An 18,644-nucleotide genomic window follows, 5' to 3' on the forward strand; every position below is an offset into this window, starting at 1 on the left:
AGACAGACAGTAGGAGAAAAATAATGTGTTTTTTGAACATTAAAGCATGTAAACATGTTCTAGCTGAAACCCAAAATACAAGTATGTACATGGAAATGAGCATGATATGTCCCCTTTAAACTACTGTGTCATCCTACATTTTATAATAGGCATCAAGAAAACAAAATGTGTATGTGAGTGATTCAAGAGCTCTTTTCTATCAGGTGTCGATTTGTATTATGAAAACACAAGTTGGACCATTAGATCTTTTTTGGAAGATCCCATGATTGGTTTTCTGTCCTTACAGTTTAAAAAATGTGTCTATAATAAAAAAACATATCTGGCTCACAATGTCAGTTTTTGAAGAGGCTGATCCAAACAGCTTTAAGGTTTCCAGAGACTGGAGTTTATCTCTCTCAACAAATGTTTATAACATGCAAATGCCTGCTGTTCACCACATCTGTATGTTATTGATTATTTAAAGTTAATGTGGGCAGACTAAAATGTGAATAAAACTGCTACCTGACAAACATCTTTGAATATAAAAATAGTGATTGCTTACATAACAAACTGGTAGTTATCTCCACAGTGTGCTTCAGTGCTTCAGAGTACAGTCATTCTTTCAACAACAACAAAAAAACGCTGGAATTTTTTACATTCCATACAATCAAAAATTGGTTTGACTTTTCAAGAATAAAAATTACATTCAGACCTCCCCTGTGCCACCAGGGGCGTACTATGTTTTGAAACCTATACAGTACAGGGCAGTCAGACAGTATTTGGTCAGTGACATGTTTTTCATGGTGTTGGCTCTGTGCTTCAGTACATTAGATTTGAAATGGAATAAAAACTGTGAAGTCAAAGGAGGAGTTGTAGTTGTTTTTATACAGTCCTACAATTTTAGTTGACAGAGAGTAAATGGACGAGTCAACATAGTGAATATAGGCCTTCAGTGCAGTCTCCATGTTTAGGTAAAAATAGTTTAATAAAATTGGGGCACTATGTATAAAAAGGGAAACAGTTCCTATGTTGTTCACCCATTATAATGTGAACACCCTTAAAGGAGCAGTGTGTAGGATTTAGCGCCATCTAGCGGTAAGGTTGCAGATTGCAACCAACCGAATACCCCTCCGCTCACCCCTCCCTTTCCAAGCATAGAACTACGGTGTCATCCATCTTTATATACAGTTGACGGTAAATCCCCCTGAATCCTACACACTGGACATTTAAAGGGACTATTTGTAACTTTCAGAATTGCTTGTTAACAGCGACACCTGTGGCCGTGAAATCAACGAAAGTCAGCGTCGGGCTCGCGCTTGTGCTCGCTCTTAATAGACATGAACGAGCATCGCTCAAAACAGTGAGGCGACACACGTCAGCTAAAACCACAATATCACTCTATATTTCATCTGCTTGGCAGTAATGTTAGCTGACCAGAAGAAGGTCTCTCCATGAACATGATTTAGATCTGATCCTAGTGTTGGCCTTTCCTGCCTCAGCGGGGCTCCGCAGCGTGTCTCCCTGCTCTCTCCGGCTGCGAGCGGAGCAGGGAGACACCGGCACCCGATCGGTAACGAGACGGTAACGTAACTTGTTTGCGGAGCCCCGTCACTTCACAAGACACGAGAAACCTCTGTTGGTCTGGAGGAGCTGCAGCAGTTATTTTTTTGCACAAACGTCCCCTGTACATTCACTAGATATTCTCAGAGCTAAACTAACTCTTCTGCAGTGTGGGGTGAGCGCGCGTTCACGTCTAGAGGTGGAGCGAGTACGCGAGAACGCGCGCGCTGTCTGAGTGAAGGCAGGCAGGCAGAGGAGGAGAGACGGCGGCCACACGCTACATTTATACGCTTATAAAGTTACAAACAATCCCTTTAAATAACGCTCACATTCAGCTCTTTAACCCCATAGTTTAATTTCAGATCCAATGTGCCGGAGTACAGAGCCAACACAAGCAAAAACCTATTAACTGTTTTCTAACTGCACTGTATGCTGTTACAGTATCTAGATGGGGCTTTCACTGCCTCCTTTCTTCTTCCTATCGCAAGCTCGGAGTAAGATGAAGACCAGGACCGCGGCGAGCAGGAGGACAAAGAGAAAGAGAAGCGTTCCCCACGCTCCCGGGGTCAGGGCCTTCTTCATCCCAACTGTCTCTGCCGGCAGCAAACTGGTCAGATTCAGCATGTAGCCCAGAGCCCAACCCACCGAGGTGTCCCCCGCCTGTGAGGATTAGCAACAAGTGATTACAGCGAGTTAGTGGAAAATGGGTCTTTAGGATATACTTTTTTTGTAAAATGACGATGAAGTTCTCACCTTCTTCTGGAAGGAAATGCGTGGGAACGACGTCTCGTCAAAGCCGTATCCTCTCAACATGAGAATCTTAACGAACACAGATATAGCACAGTAGTCCTGCAGACGAGACTTTTGCTGTGGAGCAAGAAGCAGCATCTGGAACAAAAACCAATACTGTGTCACAATGTTGCAGAATACAACAAATAACATTAAAAATGACTCTAATCTGCCAAAATGTATATGTGGTACCAGTGGCGGACTCAGGCTGTCTGAGGGGCAGGTGCGAAAAAAATTATAAAGGCACCAGCACACAGAAAGTTTTCTAGCATGTAGGGCAGCCTATATGGCACTGCATCATGTTTTCTCCATGTTAAGGTTATCCATTAATGCACTGCATCTCGTTTTCTCCACTGGAAGAGCACCCTAGAGGCACTTTGTCATGTTTTATCCACCATAGGGGCATCCAAGAGAGCACTTTTGCTGCGTTTTTTTCAAACATGGGGGCACCTAGTAGGGTGCCACCCTCCTGACTCCACCAGTTGACCGGCTGATGGGAAATGTCGATAGTTTTGCAGGTATTTGGTTATAAACCACACATAAACTCCACACATACACAGACACATATGACATATCATAAATAAATGGAAGAGAATTTGAAAAAAGCATTAGCCTACTTGTTTGAAAGTCATCCCGCACACACTTTTGGATGCCTCCTCCAGTTGTGAAGGAGTGCTCGCGGTGATGCTGGTGGTACGCTGCAGGAAGGTGTGCACGTAGAAGAATGCAGAGAACGCCTGATGCATAGAAAGAGGACAAAATACAAGACTCAGACTGCAGCAATTAATAGCACATGGAAAATAATTTACCTGTGAGAGAAAAAGAACATAATAAATAATATGTATAGCCTATGTTTCTATGTTTTTCTTAGCACTTTGATGCCTTATTGTGCTTATTGTAGTGTGTAAGCTACTGTGAAAATTTTAATTGATTATATTTTTTGCTGCAAATGTTTTTACCTAAGTTTATTTTGAATGAAAGACTTCTATTTGTAACAGGATATTCTTATTTTGTGGCGTTGCTACTTTTACTGAAGGAAAGATTGTCCATTCTGCTCATAGGTTTCCATTTAAAGTATACAGTTTCAAATAACTGCTGATCCAAATATAAGGGTCTATATATTTTTTGGTTTGTGTGCTATAGCTTACAGTTATGTTGGCTATGTATATAATCTTTGATAGAACACACTATGGCTGTCTGTGGTTCAGAAAATGGCAAAAAATGCTCAGTTTGTAAGCATCACTGTGTCTGCACCCCGTTGTGTGCACGCCTGACTTTTAGTCTATGATGCTACCAGTGTGTACAACAGCCGTTCTTACCATGAAGCTACCGGTGACATTTGGCTGGAAGACTTTGTCGAAGGAGCACTGGGAGTAGGGGCAGCTGTCGAAGGAGAAGATCTCGGACACGGTGCTCAGACAGCGTTCGTAATGTCCGCCGCCCTGTACTGTCAGAGAGGCCTCGGAGTCGTAGGAGCTGGGTCTGTACTTTTCTGTACACGGAGAGTCGAATATGCTGCTCAACTTTACTGTTCTATTGCAGCCTGCAGGATAGCAGGGGTGAGTGACTGACCCGGAGTAACCCTGAGACTGAGAGAGAGAGAGAGAGCGACATAGAGACTGATATGATACACTGCCTTAACAAACCCATTAAAAATACTATTAGAATTATATCAGAGTAAGGGTTAAATCAGCAGCAACTGGACTTGGTTTAGATTCTTGAAGACGTTTCAATTCTCATCCAAGAAGCTTCTTCAGTTCTGGCTGAATGGTAGGGGAACCCAGGAATTTAACCTCTGTGGGGTCATTAGCAGGAAAATAGAAACCACTCAGTACATTGGTGCTCCTAGGTGTGACGACAGTAGTTATGGTTCGTTAGAGTCAGCTGAAGCCTAGTGCGAATGACTGTCCAGTGAGGTCAAGTATGAATGGTTGTTTAATCTCCTGGGCAGGGATGCCAGGACAGCATTGTAGGTGGATGATGGGTGATGCCTTAGGCCTCCTCCTCTGGTGAGTGATAGCTTCTCTACTTTGGCATAGATGGCCTCTTTCACTCCTCCCTTTCTCCTCTTCTCCTCTTTCCACTACCATTCAGCCAGAACTGAAGAAGCTTCTTGACCAATATTGGCTGATTTTATTGGGATTATTTAGTTTATCACAGATATATCGGTATGATCTGTTGGTGAATAGTAGTAACCTGCTACTGCAGTAAACATACTTTTGTCCACCAGAGGGGATACGTTCACTTTTGCTCAGTAACTATGTTGGTCACAATTCTTTGATCACCAAATTGAAGGGGTCTTTATAAAAAAATATCTGTTTATGCTATGTGTGACAAGTGTTGTCGCTGCCTATATGATGACAAAATAACTACCAGATTCAGCTATAGTGAGCGTGTCGTGTTACACTACCTTCACTATATGAGCCAGCAGTCTCTTGAGGAACTGGTCCTGCCCGTAGCACAGGAAGCTGTGTGTATACAGAGAGTACTCCTGGCCATAAAGACGCAGCTTTATCATGTCGTGTTTGTCCTCTACTTCCTCCTGAGTGGCAAATGTTATCTGGGTGGACGCCCCGCCGAAATCAAGCGCTCCCACCGTGGGCCTGCCGGGGCTGAACCAGCGCCCCACGAAACCATACTGCGGAGAAATAATAAGGGAAACAGAAGCAGAACACAATGGGCTTTTTTTTTTCTAGTCATTATCTTCAGAACAGCTGTCTGTTTCACACACATGCTGATAACAAGCATCGGAGGGAATACTGATATATGATCATTAGTGTTGCACTATGTGTCATCAGTCAACCTCTGAATGAGCTTTAAAGAGACAAACACACCCAGTCAGATAACCTTTGCAACAATCAAAGCAGACCTATTGTGCTTTTGAGTTTTTTTCCCTTTCCTTTAATGTAGTTTTTTGTGCATGTAAAAGGTCTGCAAAGTTACAAAAGCCCAAAGTCCACACCAAAGGGAGTTATTCTCCCTATTATTCAGCCGGTATGAGAAAAATAATGTGTTTTTTCAACATTAAAGCATATAAACATGTTCTAGTAGGAACCCAAAATACAAGTATGCACCTGAAAATAAGCATAATAATAATAACTTGGATTTATATTGCGCCTTTCAAGAAACCCAAGGATGCTTAACATAGATATAATAGACACAACAAACAGAACATAACAGTAGCTAGAGGCCATAGGCCTTGTTGAAGAGATGGGTTTTAAGGAGTTTTTTGAAGCTGTCCAGAGATGGGGTGTGCTGTGGGGATAATAGGTCCTCTTTAAGTGCAAAAATTTAAATATTTTAAATGACTGACTTAGTAAATGATTCTAATTCAAGCTGCTGTTTGACATTATTGTTGCTGTACATGATGTGATTTCTAAATTAGTCATCATAGTTGATTAAGATACTGACAACAAAAACAAACTTCATATAAGTTATGGTACCTTTATGAAGTTCTCTAAGAGATAGTTGACGGTGACCCAGCCGTACGCGCCCTCATCTTGACCGCTCAGTATGGCCGCCCCCTGGTAGCTGAAAGGGTAGGACTGGATTTTGTGACCCACTTCCTGCAGAATCTGAGCTGACAGCTCTGGGCTTGAGTCGCTGGTTGGGAGAAACAAGAGTCTTCTTTTACTAAATGTGTTACAGCTGCAGTTATCACTCACTGTTTTACTGCCACAAGAAACGTCTGGTTGCATTCCTGACATCTGACACTGTAAAGATTCAACTGACCTTAAGGGCTTAGTCTTTTGAAGGTTTCATGGAGTGAAATCAATTACACATGTTTGTCAGTAGGACCAGATGCAGCAGCCTGACGACAATTTCAACCAGACGACAAGACTCCGCAAAAGCCTTGAAGTGGACCCGTCCCAGACAGACAGCTTCTACACTTGCATCTTTTGATCTGTAAATAGTTTCTATCTTTTGAATTGTTTAATCCAAATCCTCCTTTGCAGTCAACAATTCATATATTTATCATATGAAAAACTTTAAGACTGTCCCAGATTTTGTGCCCAAATCCTACGAACATATCTATCAGATAAATCAACAAAGATTTCTCTGAGCAGCAGAGTAAGAAAAGGCCTGAGAGCGTGTTAACAACAGTTAAATTAGTTAATTCATGTACATTGTATGGTGTTACATACTACTAACATTTTATGAGTGCAAAGGGATGTTAAGTCTATTTCTGATTTTGCCGGGCCAATTCGGTGTACAAGTTTAAACTGAGCCATAATTTGTCATTATGACATGTGCAGACCTCCGCCAAGGCAGGTTTCATGTACGTCGTTGCCAGACTATCAAAACTATCTACTACAAACTACAAACTATCATTCATGCTTTTATTTCTTCACGGTTGGATTATTGCAATGGTCTTTTAATGGGTATAATATATATATATATATATATATATAAGAAATAAAAAAATAGACTTCAAAAGTATGCAAAATGCAGCAGCGAGACTTCTAACAAAAGTCAAGAAAAGAGAACATATCATCCCAATTTTAATGATCTTACTCTGAGACGTTTGCTGTTCGAGCTCCTCGGCTGTCGAACAACCTGCCTAAGGAACTCTGGTTTGCGACATCAGCATCTTGTTTTAAATCACGCTTAAAGACTTATCCATATCGAAAGGCTTTCCTATAATCTTTCAAAAGTTTTTCTTAACTATTGATTTGCACTGTGCAAATGATCGGAGAATCGAAGAAGAGGTTGCAGTGTAGTCGTTCAGTGTTTTAGGTTTATCCCTCTTTCTCATTGATGGATTATGATTATTGTTGTGTTTTATTTGTTTGTTATAAAGCACTTTGTAATGTGAGTTTTGATAGGTGAATAAACCCTTATATTTATATCTTGTTACCTTGATAACACCAATTGTGGGTTTTTATTTTACGTATTTTACTGCCTATTTGAACGTCTTTGAACGAGGTAACTGCCAAAAATAATCTATTTACTTGTTTTTGTCAAACTTCATTAAGCAAAATAAAAAGAAATTATTGATGAATAAACCAGGTGTGTAATATAGTCCAATGCTTGCATTCCTCTGATTTCATGTGTTTTTAATGTACCGTCTTAAATCCTTCATGTTAATGTTTCTGTGTCAATTTAAGTATGTCTGGCTGAACACCCATGTGCCATTCTCCTTTTTTTTTTTCTTTTTTTTTTTTTACAACTCCAGGCTTCCCTTGGTAACCATGATAACTCTGTGTTTAGCATCAAAACGCTATGAATTGTGGGTAATTCCCTCAGGCAAAGTCTGCAGAAATGCGGAGTGTTAGAGTGTCATGGAGCGGCTGCTGAGTGAAGTGCGTCACCTTTGGTAAAATACGGTTTACCCGTCCAGTCCGGTGTTTGAAATTTCTTTTACAGGCCCAACCCCAAATTGTTTCGAGACAGATAGAAATAGGCAGGCTGTGTCTTGCCTCTCATTTCACACTGCAGCTTTTGTGTAGCTTATGTGTGCACTAAGCTAATGATTTACATGTTCACCTCCGACTGAGTGATCGGGCTTCTGTTTTTGCTGCGTTATCGCATGAAGTCAGAGCCAACATGTAGGGATGTTGACCATGTCTGAGTGCTCTGTCAACACCTCTACTCTCAAAGCGCCATGCAGTCAAACAGTCTTACTCGAAATGTCTTGACAAGACAGCAAACCTCACACTAGTCCACTTCTGTTTACAGCAGCAGGGGTGCTCAGCATTTTGTATTCTTGAGGCCCACTTCTGATTGTCAAAACATTTCCGAGGAGCCCAAATAAATAACAAACTGGGCTATAAATATGTATTATGCCACTGTCAGGTGTAATGACCCACATAAATATTCAGCTCACCCTCACCCATCACTGTCTGCCAATATGAATCCAAAGAATTCAGGGTCACTGTTGCAGAGTTGTCTCTAAAATCACTTTTTCGTTTAAAAAACGGCTCCATTTTGTGTCACTGCATCCGAGACACATATATCTGTAAAGTGGAGACTCGTTGGTACCCATAGAACCATTGTCATTCAGAGGTCAGAGGTCAAGGACCCCTTTGAATATGGCCATGGCAGTTTTTCCTCGCCAAAATGTAGCTTAAATTTGGAGCGTTGTTTAGCCTCCTTCACGACAAGCTAGTGCATGGTTGGTATCAATGGATTCCTTTGTTTTTTTAGTTTCATATGATGCCAGCATCTCCACTCTAGTTGTGGTTCTCCGGTTTCCTCCCACAGTCCAAAGACATGCAGGTTAGGTTCATTGTTGACTGGTGTGAATGTGAGCTTGAATGGTTGTCTGTCTCTATGTGTCAGACCTGTGATAGTTAGGCGACCTGTCCAGACCTGAATAGGATCAGTGGTTACAGATAATGGATGGATAGATGGATGGATGGATGGATGGTTCGACTGAACAACTTCTAAAGGCGGGACAATCAAGACGCACCAACTTACAGTGGTCTGTTAAGTTCATATGTGTTGGAGGACAGGCAATATATGTTTGTATTCCCTCACGTAAATAAGTAAAGAAAGGATGAGTACCTGCAGGGCTTAACAGACACAGGCTACCGACATAATCTATGTTATATAAAATAACATATGCAAGTTCACTTAGTCAGAACATGTCGGTATGATTCCTCAGGGTCTGAATGTCTGCATATAACAGGTTTTATATTGCATAAGGTGCATAATTATGTTTTGAAGAGCACTTTATTGTAGATGAACGTTGTGTTTCATTATTATTACACTATATAAATGGATTAGCGTGGGACAGTCTTACATTCATAGAACTACAATGGAGATTAAGTTTAGTCACATCGAAACAAAACCAAAATAAACACAGACAGAGACAGTCTGGTCACACACACACACACACACACACACACAAACACTGACTCACTGCAGAAGCCTCATGCCAGCTGTGGCTCCCAGGTACACAGGTGTGAGCTGGTGTCTTTCTTTGGGGATGTCCTTCACGGCCTGGTTCAGACAGGCCTCTAAACTCTGCCCGGCTGCTCCTATCTGGCCCGCATAGGAGGAGATCCCTCCGCCTGGGTGAGCGAGTGATTAACAAAAACATCTGATTACGTGATCGACATGTAGAGTCTTGTTCTTGTGTTCTTACTGTTGTGGAACACACCCGCATTGTGATGTAAACCCAACACACCCACAACAATAGAGATTACCCAGTTACCTGGAAAAGCAACTGCATGATGATCAACTGTGAGGAATCAACAGAAGTCACTGTGATGACAACAAATGCACTACACTACAGGTGAATAGGGTAAAAAAATAACTAATAGATATCACCATGAAACTTCCCCAGGTGATTACTTACATTGAGACAATATTTTTTTGTATTACAAGTTTTCTGAAAATGTATGTTTAAATATGCAAATGAGGCATTATCTTATTAAATGTGTGTTAATTTGCATACACTTCCTGAACAGAAATCTGAATATTGGATAAAGCCAGGTTTAAAATTATTGTTTCATTTTGTTGACATATTAGACTCAAACGTCAAACGTCAAATGAGGCATTATCCGATGCTAACTTTTGATGAATTTAGGAGAAATCTACAGACTCAAATAGACAAAGTGTAGTAAAATAAACACCTAAATGTGTATTTTGGATATTTTTCTTTCCACTAATCTTAAAGAAGACATCTTATGGAAGCAAAATAGACCCAAATGTCGAAATTGACCCGTGCATGAAAACAATGTTTATTGCCTAGGGTGTCTCCCCTTAATTATTAATATCTCAGGCAATGGTGAATCAGGAGTGAGTCAGAGTTGAGCTCTGTCCTTTACCACCCCTGTCCTGCCAAAGGGTCTTTATTTTTCTTGGCTTGGATAAACAAATGTTTTTTTTCTTTCCAATTAGTCATGCACATGGTGTTTATACTCATGTCATGTGTCATAATTGTGGAAATGCCACAGTTAGAAGTGAACTTTGATCCTTAGATGGATGTCTTTCAAATTAAAAAAAGTGCATCTATCTATCTATCTATCTATCTATCTATCTATCTATCTATCTATCTATCTATCTATCTATCTATCTATCTATCTATCTCTTTTTATCTTTCCAAACCACTCCCACAGTTGTCATTCTCGGACATCCATCTAAGGATCAAAGTTCACTTCTGTCTGTGACATTTTCACAACTATGAAACATGACATGTCAACACCATGTTCATGACTAATTGAAAAAAAAACAACATTTGTTTATCCAAGCCAAGAAACATAAAGACCCTTTGGCAGGACAAGGGTGGCAAAGCACAGAGCTCAACTCTGACTCACTCCTGATTCACCATTGCCCGAGATAAAGATTTGCTTCACTTGCTGTGTTGTGATAATATCATGAATTCGCAGGAAACAGCCAGCATTACTTCACATCTCACCCACAGGTGAACATAACAAGAGGGGCGGAGGGGTCATATCGTGTGCATATTCCTGTTATAGTTTCACTTTCACAAGATTAAAGGTATATTCCACCAAAAAAAACTGTGTTTTGAATATTAAAAATTCACACTCTGAGGCTGAAATGTTTGTAGCTAATGTGGGATGGAAAGCAGAGATGGTAAAGATTCAAAATATTTACAATTTGCAAACATTCATTGGCCAACTCAAAACAGATGTATGATTGCACAGTTGGTCATGTAAGGGATAAAAATACTGTGCAATGGTTAATATAGCACGATAACAACTTACATCAGTTACCTTGAACAACAGACTTTATTCATCCTAATTACGACTTGGATGTTGGATCTTGGACATGGAAATTATTTACAAGTGGGACACTTTAATTACAGTAACAAAGGCTTCCAAGGGCGTAAAAAAACGTCCATAAAAAAATGTCATACCACTCCCACAGCTTATTCTGGGGGCGGTTACCTGAGCCAGTTTTATACCAGCTTTCATACCAGTTCTTTACCGCTGTGTTGCCGCTGTGCACACAGGCCTACTTGGCTGATAACCTAGCTTTGTCTTTACTTCAGGAGGGGACTTCCTATCAGTCGCTGTCCATTGACGGGGGTTCTGAATTAATGTTGATGTGGCATATTGTGAAGGGAGGGAAGGGTCTTCAAAACGTCCGTAGCCCAGAGGCCTGAAGAAATATTAAGGTGCTTCTGGCTGTTGTGAATGTGTTGTAACTGTTGTGAATCTGAGCTGACTACAGACGCTATCCTCTGAGGAAAGAAAGTAATATACAGTATATATGCAAAACAAACACATGTTGTTCTTTGTTTTTTGTTGGATAAAGTGCTAAAACTTACCTTTAACATGACATTCAGTGTGCTGGGTGACCACCCCCGTGCCATTTTGCTTGTCTGCTGGCCACTTGTATATATACGAAGCTGTGTGCGAAGATCCAGCATCCAAGACAATCCCATACTAGAAAGAGCAACAGGAAGAGAGAAGAAAAACATCAAAAGAGTGACAGCCTTGAAAAGGGGCGTCCAGTTAACAAGACACAGGAGCATGAAAGACATTTAGTGGAGTTTTGGCATCTGGAAGGCATTTGGCTGCAGACGAGGTTAACTAGTGATGCTGCTCTTCAAAGGTAGACCTCATGGTGTTATTTTACACAAGTACATATTTGTGTTGGACAGAAACTGATTGTGCTCCATTTTTACTCCATCTATAAACATTTGTTTTTAATTTTTATTGCACAGCTCTTCCTCTGTGTGACAGGAAAGGTTTTCAAAAACAATTTTATTTCACAAATTGTATCAAAAGATAAAAATCAAAGTTGACAAACTTTTTTGGACTTAAAAATATTCACATTAACCTTATTGATGTTAGCTCTAAAGCAGGGAGCATATTGAAAATGTTTCTCCATGTGATCACAGTCTTTACATCTTTGCTCTTTACATTTTCAATCTAAATGACATTGCTGATTACGGTTTTGATGTACGACTTTGGTGTTGTATATACTGGATTTACAAATTTCAGTTTGTTCTCTTCAGTCTCCCACCATTTTTCTAAAGCTTTGTCCAATCGATCAATACTTTTCTCCGTTTTTTGATTCTTTGTTCACCGTGGAGGCATGCGAGAAAAACAAAGTTTTCATCAAGAATTCAAGGTAACACGGGGTGAGTAATTGATATCCAAATGTTCATTTGGGGGGTGAAGTTTTCCAACACAGTCTCTAGGCACTTTGTGAAATAGTCACAAAATTTAATCAATTTGATTTGTGTACATAGACACAAATTTCTTTTTTTTTTGGTGACACTCAGCACGACTTTCAACGTATTTTTTGTGCGTTTTCCTACAAATGTCCAGCAACATGTGACGCACATTTCCGCTCTAGTCTTTTCAAAATAAAACTACTTAGTTAGGTTTAGGAAAAGATCGACTTGGTTAGGCTTAGGCAACAAAACGACTTAGTTAGGTTTAGGAAAAAATCGTGGTTTGGGTGAAAATAACTCCAGTGCCGTAACTTCAGTAGGGAAGTTACGTGACAAATAAATCAACTTTGACTTCTGGTTTCACACGGGATACAAACATCAGTCTCCTGGGCAAAAGCCCGGTGTTTTTTGACCCACCTATCCACTCCGGCCTCCTCTCTACGCGGCGTTGTTTAGCAGAAAATACTCCCTCAAATGCATTAGTCTACTCTACTCACTGTGATGAAAAACCTGTTGCCCTGACAGTGCTTCCACTTCCACTGCCATGTGGAATATTAAGCAACTTTAATCTCTGCTTAAATGAAAGGAAAACACTCTGAATGTGTAGAAATCCAGCCATGCGAGAAGGGATTTGACTGACGATCCAATGACAAGCGACCTCACAGACACACAAACATAAATCCATGTGCAGCAATAGACGCACATACACATCATTCCATACTCATTTGCAAACACACAACTTCTCAAATCAGTAGAACAGGTGAACAGCAACATCATGAGGAAGCGGTCCATGTTATCGCTCATAATATTTTCTCATTATTGCTGTGCAGTGAGTTGTAAGGATTCGCTCCAACACTTGCCAAACACAGAGAGCAGAGAGCAGCTCTAATGATCTGTTTTGTCCTTTCATTTGATCCACCCTATGGGAACCGTTGCACCTCTCTCCCTGCAAAATGTAAGAAAACCCCCTTTGTGTCCTCTTTTGTGACTGGCCGACTACATTCATAACGAGTGAAAGGGCGGCTACATTATACTTACTAAAAAAGGAACAATGGGATATATAGCCGCTAACACAAAACCGAGGGAGTGGAGGGAACAGAAGCTGGAGCTGACATCACGTGCAGCAGTCCTGCTCTGAATGTCAAAGCCATTTAAACCTTCATTTCCATTCTGAAAAGGCAGTCTCTGAAATCAGCAGGTCGCTCCACAGGTAAATATTATTTGTTTCATAACAATGAGGCAGCAGTTTCTCAGTGTTTCAGCCATGAGGTTATCTGTGGTGACGGTCTCGTGAAAGGCAACACACTGTCCTCAGCTGATCTTCAGCAGGAGAGGGATGAGTGACAGCTTAAGCTGTGGCCAGGAACCAAACACACAGATAACTAGAAGGCCAGATAACCTCCGCCAAGTCCAAACGCCCTATCTCGCAATGTTAATGAAAGTGGAAAATAATTTTTGTATCCACCCCATGCTTCAGATATGCTGCAAAAATGTAAACCTGCAGTCGGCAGAATATTTTTGGCATCTTTGGACAAAAATTCCATAATAACCTTTCAGCATGTTGTAATTCAAGTGTTCTGAGAGATAACTAGACTTCTGCACCTCCTCATGGCTCTGTTTTCAGGCTTTAAAAAATCTAGCCCGTGATGGGAGGACACCGGAGGACACAGAGACACATGATTTTTTCCAGAATTCCTGTCTCATGCACTACTGTCAGGATATAGTGACTGTTTTATAAAAATAACTTTTGTTAATCATATTTGCTCCAACCTGCCTACTCCAGCTTTAATGGGTTCTTTCTTGGCCAGTGACCCTTCCACCAAGTTTCACGAAAATGGGGCAGCCGAAAACGTAACCTTCTTGGCGGTGGTAATAAACTACAGAAACAGAAGAAGATATGATATAATTTTCAAGTTTTCACAGGTAACAAATTATATTTTACTGATGGTTATGCAAAGTCCATTTCACATTTAATTTCATAGAGTTTCTTTGGAGTTGCCTACATAATATTTTTCAACTTTGTGTCTGAATTTCAGATTTAATTTTGGCATCCAGTAGGCACTGAATTGGTGATTTGCAGGTAAAAAAAAAGTCAAACTGATGAGGTTAAAACCAGACCAAAAATTGGTTATGCTATTGTCACTGAAATTGCTATATTTCCATATGAACGAGGCTACTTACACGTTGATATATAACTATTGAAATGCTGTTGGAACAATAATTATGTGTATCCTGGAGATTTATATTCTCTTTTCATCCAAATTTTACAGGTCTTTTGACCTGCAAATCATCAAATCAGTGCTTCCAAGGCAGGTATTTTGGTTCGTATTAAAATGTTTCATACTCTGTAACATACCCCAGGAGGTATCATGGAGAATAAAACTTAATTAGTGTGCACGATTTAGTGATTCATGCTCTTGGTTTAATAATTTCTGACAGCAAACGCCTCTGGCGTTACACATTCAGTCAGCTGGAAGTTTGAAAAAGATGACGACAAAGACATTAATGAGGCGCTCCAGAACCCTGAAGCCGGGTTTTTTTGGACCAGATGACACTTGCAGTATCATCAAAGTTTTAGTCTAAGATCTAAATAAAACCGTATTAAATCGCAGCGATCCATAGCGAGAGTGTGAAGTGAACATGAAGGACAAATTGGCATAAAGGTGACAAAGTATAGCCTGCTAAATGAAGCCCGGTCTCACCAAATGGCGTATGACTGAGTGCAATAACAACACCTTTGTTGTTTTTGGCGTGTCATTTGTACGTCTATACTGACTGCAAGGTAAACCCATCCATGTAAATATACTACACTACAGTGATGTAGAATAAAACGTGAGAAAGACTGCTTATGGTGGATCGGTTCCGATTCCGTAGGTGTAAAATAGGCATTGGTGTAATGGGTACCAAACTTGTGACCTTAGTGATGCTGAGTGAATGAACCCTTAGATGATGGTTCTATGAATGTCATTTACAATCTCCACAGGTTGTCCGGTAAGAACATGAATATGATGATGATGTATCAATTAGTCCAGGTCACACACAATCTCTTTGAGATACCACTCATTTATTGACTGATGATGGTTTGTAAATCCTTTTGTGAATAGTGTGGATAGTGTTTATTTCTCATGGACGCACAGGAAAGACCATATCAATAATAAATAGAAAAGAGTCCAGAAAGGTGCAACACTGATACTGAGCTGAGTTGGAGGACAAATGAGGCTTGCGATCTGAGCAGAATGTGATTGGAATAACAGCACTCTCTGATCATGTGAAGACCATGCGCCAAGCCACAGGCTATTGGTCCGTGCATGTGATCAATGCATGGGCTGGTGAGGGGATGCTTTTGGGTTAAACTGCTGCACCTTCTGAACAGTAGGCTACTTGTGTTACTTATTTTACTTTGTTTACGTAGTTATTTTTAAGCCTAACCATGATGTTTTTCCTAAACCTAACTAAGTGGTGTTGTTACCTAAACCTAACTGTGGACATTACCATAGTCTTGTTGTCTAAACAAAACCGCCACCATTTCACGGCAACAGTGTGGCATTAAATGCGTTATCATGACACGCAGAATGTCCTTAAAATATTGTGCTATTTATACGCCTTCCAATGAGATGGGGTTGACGAAATCAGACCAGGAATTATTAAATGGAGAGTACAAATTATTAAACAATGACACCTTGGGCTCTCTAACAATTCACACATACGGTATAGTAGGGGTTTAAGCAAATATTGAAAAAATATTATGTTTTGTGATACTGTATCGATTCTCAAAAACACAGTATCAGTTTTTATTTAATAGTTTACATACAAAGATGAACTTAGTCAATACTTTATTTCATTTGCAAAGAGATGTGCCCTCTCAGTGTATGTACCCTCTCAAAGTAGTGTCATGATGTTGATGTTACAGGGACTGTGATAAATGCAAATGCAGATCCCACTGTTCTGATTGCATAAAAAAGTAAATTTTTTTGCATAAGCATATTGTGGGGTGTTCTTTATTACAACGGAGTATTAGGGCCACATTGAGGGGGAAAAAAATCTGAGATTTCGAGAATAAAGTCATAGGTTTACGAGAAAACAGTTGTAATATTACGAGAATAAAGTCATAATATTATAAAGTAGTAATTTTACGTGTTATTTTAGAGGGGAAATAGAGCAGCCTGCCACCTGTGTGAAAATGAGGAACGTGGAGCATCTTGTGAAGTTATACTTCAGTAAAGGTTTCACAAATAAGGAAATACTTAATCTTTTGGCACACCAGCACCACATTGTCATAAGTATCAGAGATTGTGCAAGAACCTGCGTTTCCAAAGAATCAGAAGAAAGAACCACACTGATGGGGAAACAGCCTCTTTTGTGGATGAGGAAATGATTTTTTTTTTACGTTAAGTTATGACTTTATTCTCGTAATATTAAAACTTTTTTTTCTAGTAAAGTTATGACTTTATTCTCATAATATTACGATTTATTTTCTCATAAAGTTATGACTTTATTCTCGTAATATTAAGACTTTTTTCTTGTAAAGTTATGACTTTATTCTCGTAATATTAAGACTTTTTTTCTCATAAAGTTATGACTTTATTCTCATATTACGACTTATTTTCTCGTAAACAAGTTATGATTTTATTCTCATACTATTACGATTTTTTTTCTTGTAAAGTTATGACTTTATTCTCGTAATATTAAGACTTTTTTTCTAGTAAAGTTATGACTTTATTCTCATAATATTAAGACTTTTTTTCTCGTAAAGTTATGACTTTATTCTCATAATATTATGACTTTTTTTCTCAGAAAAATTATGACCTTTTTCTCATAATATTATGACTTTATTCTTGAAACCTCAGATTTGTTTTCCCTCAATGTGGCCCTAATACTCTGTCATCCTTTATACTATGACTGTTTTCCTAAAATTAGTTTTAAAAAAATCGCAATATATCTTACTTAACATCGCAATATATTGAATTGTAACCCTGTATCATGATATCATATGGCCAGATTCTTGCCAATACACAACCCTAACATATTGCCACAAAATATTCTATTTGACTTTGGTATTTAATTTAATATTGCTACACCTGGACTTCCATACATTTAAGGCTCAACAGCTGAGCAGAGAATATAAAAACAAAAATGATGCAATTGTGAACTTAACAAGAAATAGACTAAACACCATCTAATGCCACAGAATTATTTAGTGCCACATATTTTTTTTTTTTTTACAATAACACAATATTTCCCTTCCCATGTCTGCAAACCTGCAGCACTGCACAGCTTTGGTTACTCTAGATGTTGCTGACAAACAGATCCAAAAATATACCCAACGGAACCGACCTTACCATGAACCCCGGTGCCTCCAGGACGTCTTCGGTGGGAATCGTCAGTAGCAGGATCGCAACAAGTCCGAACACCAGCAGCAAGATGGGCACGACGTTGTGAGCTGAGCGCTGAGCCATGGAGCCAGAGAGACGCAGCAAAGTCTGTGCACTGCCTGCATGGAAATATGAGACTTAAGAGTGGTTGAAGTGGCTGATGGCATTAAAAAAACACAGCCCGCCTATGTTGCATTCACGCTTCACCTGCTGCCTGCCTCCTGTTTTACATTTCACTTGACATAGCAAAGTATGACCTGGATTTATGTTCTTCCTGAGTGCAGCCAAGTCCTCCTCCTCCATGCGCCTGAAACTCCTCGCTTAGTGAATGAATTCACAGCTCCAAGGATACTGGTGCCATGGAGGGGAAAATGTTTTTATTCACACTCGGTGGTTACTCAACCCTCATGTAGTATCTCAGCCTAATCACTTCCTTGTTTATCCCACACTGTTAAGAATTCCCCAGTAAAATAACAGTAAAGAACTGGCAGCAGGGTTGCCTTTATGTTACTGTAAAATTAACATTATTATACTGTCGATGAAATTTACAGCTTTGTACTGTTAATGAAAAATACAGTTTGAACTGTTTTTTTTAAATTAATTTCACAGTATTTTACAGTTAATTTATTGTTTAAAGATACATTATATAGCTGTTTTTCACCTTTATTTTAAATGATCGTACTGATTTGTTTTAATGCACTATTTAAGTTGTATTTTTTACATACATTTTAATAAACATTATTTTTTCACCTTTCTTTTACATTATCTTACTGATTTGTTTTAATGCACTATTTAAGTTGTATTTTTTACATACATTTTAATAAACATTATTTTTTCACCTTTCTTTT

At 39.4% G+C, this 18,644-nt stretch overlaps 1 protein-coding gene across 2 annotated transcripts; it reads right to left on the bottom strand.

Annotated features, from left to right (window-relative positions):
- Positions 1-1,215: 1,215 nt before the first annotated feature.
- Positions 1,216-18,209, bottom strand: LOC141757518 (ectonucleoside triphosphate diphosphohydrolase 2-like). Of its 2 annotated transcripts, none has more exons than XM_074618046.1 (10): positions 18,054-18,209; positions 17,764-17,915; positions 11,570-11,687; positions 9,194-9,344; positions 5,772-5,931; positions 4,739-4,966; positions 3,648-3,917; positions 2,946-3,065; positions 2,293-2,406; positions 1,216-2,199 (listed from the first exon to the last, which is right to left on the bottom strand). In XM_074618046.1, the coding sequence occupies exons 1-10, from the start codon at positions 18,097-18,099 to the stop codon at positions 1,984-1,986; spliced, it is 1,575 nt and encodes a 524-aa protein (XP_074474147.1). In that variant the 5' UTR covers positions 18,100-18,209; the 3' UTR covers positions 1,216-1,983. The 2 variants fall into 2 exon arrangements, with proteins under 2 accessions (XP_074474147.1, XP_074474146.1); XM_074618045.1 differs by having other exon boundaries at positions 1,217-2,199; positions 2,293-2,427.
- Positions 18,210-18,644: the final 435 nt, after the last annotated feature.

Source organism: Sebastes fasciatus, chromosome 19 (genome assembly GCF_043250625.1).
Source record: "Sebastes fasciatus isolate fSebFas1 chromosome 19, fSebFas1.pri, whole genome shotgun sequence".
NCBI lineage: Eukaryota > Metazoa > Chordata > Actinopteri > Perciformes > Sebastidae > Sebastes > Sebastes fasciatus.

Excerpts from the sequence above, each read along its gene's own strand:
- LOC141757518 (XM_074618045.1), bottom strand. The coding sequence starts at position 18,099 with ATGGAGGAGGAGGACTTGGCTGCACTCAGGAAGAACATAAATCCAG. Across the intron at positions 9,345-11,569 it reads CACTGAATGTCATGTTAAAG|GCGGAGGGATCTCCTCCTAT; the intron begins GTAAGTTTTAGC and ends TCGCTCACCCAG. Across the intron at positions 3,918-4,738 it reads TGCTGGCTCATATAGTGAAG|TCTCAGGGTTACTCCGGGTC; the intron begins GTAGTGTAACAC and ends TCTCTCTCTCAG.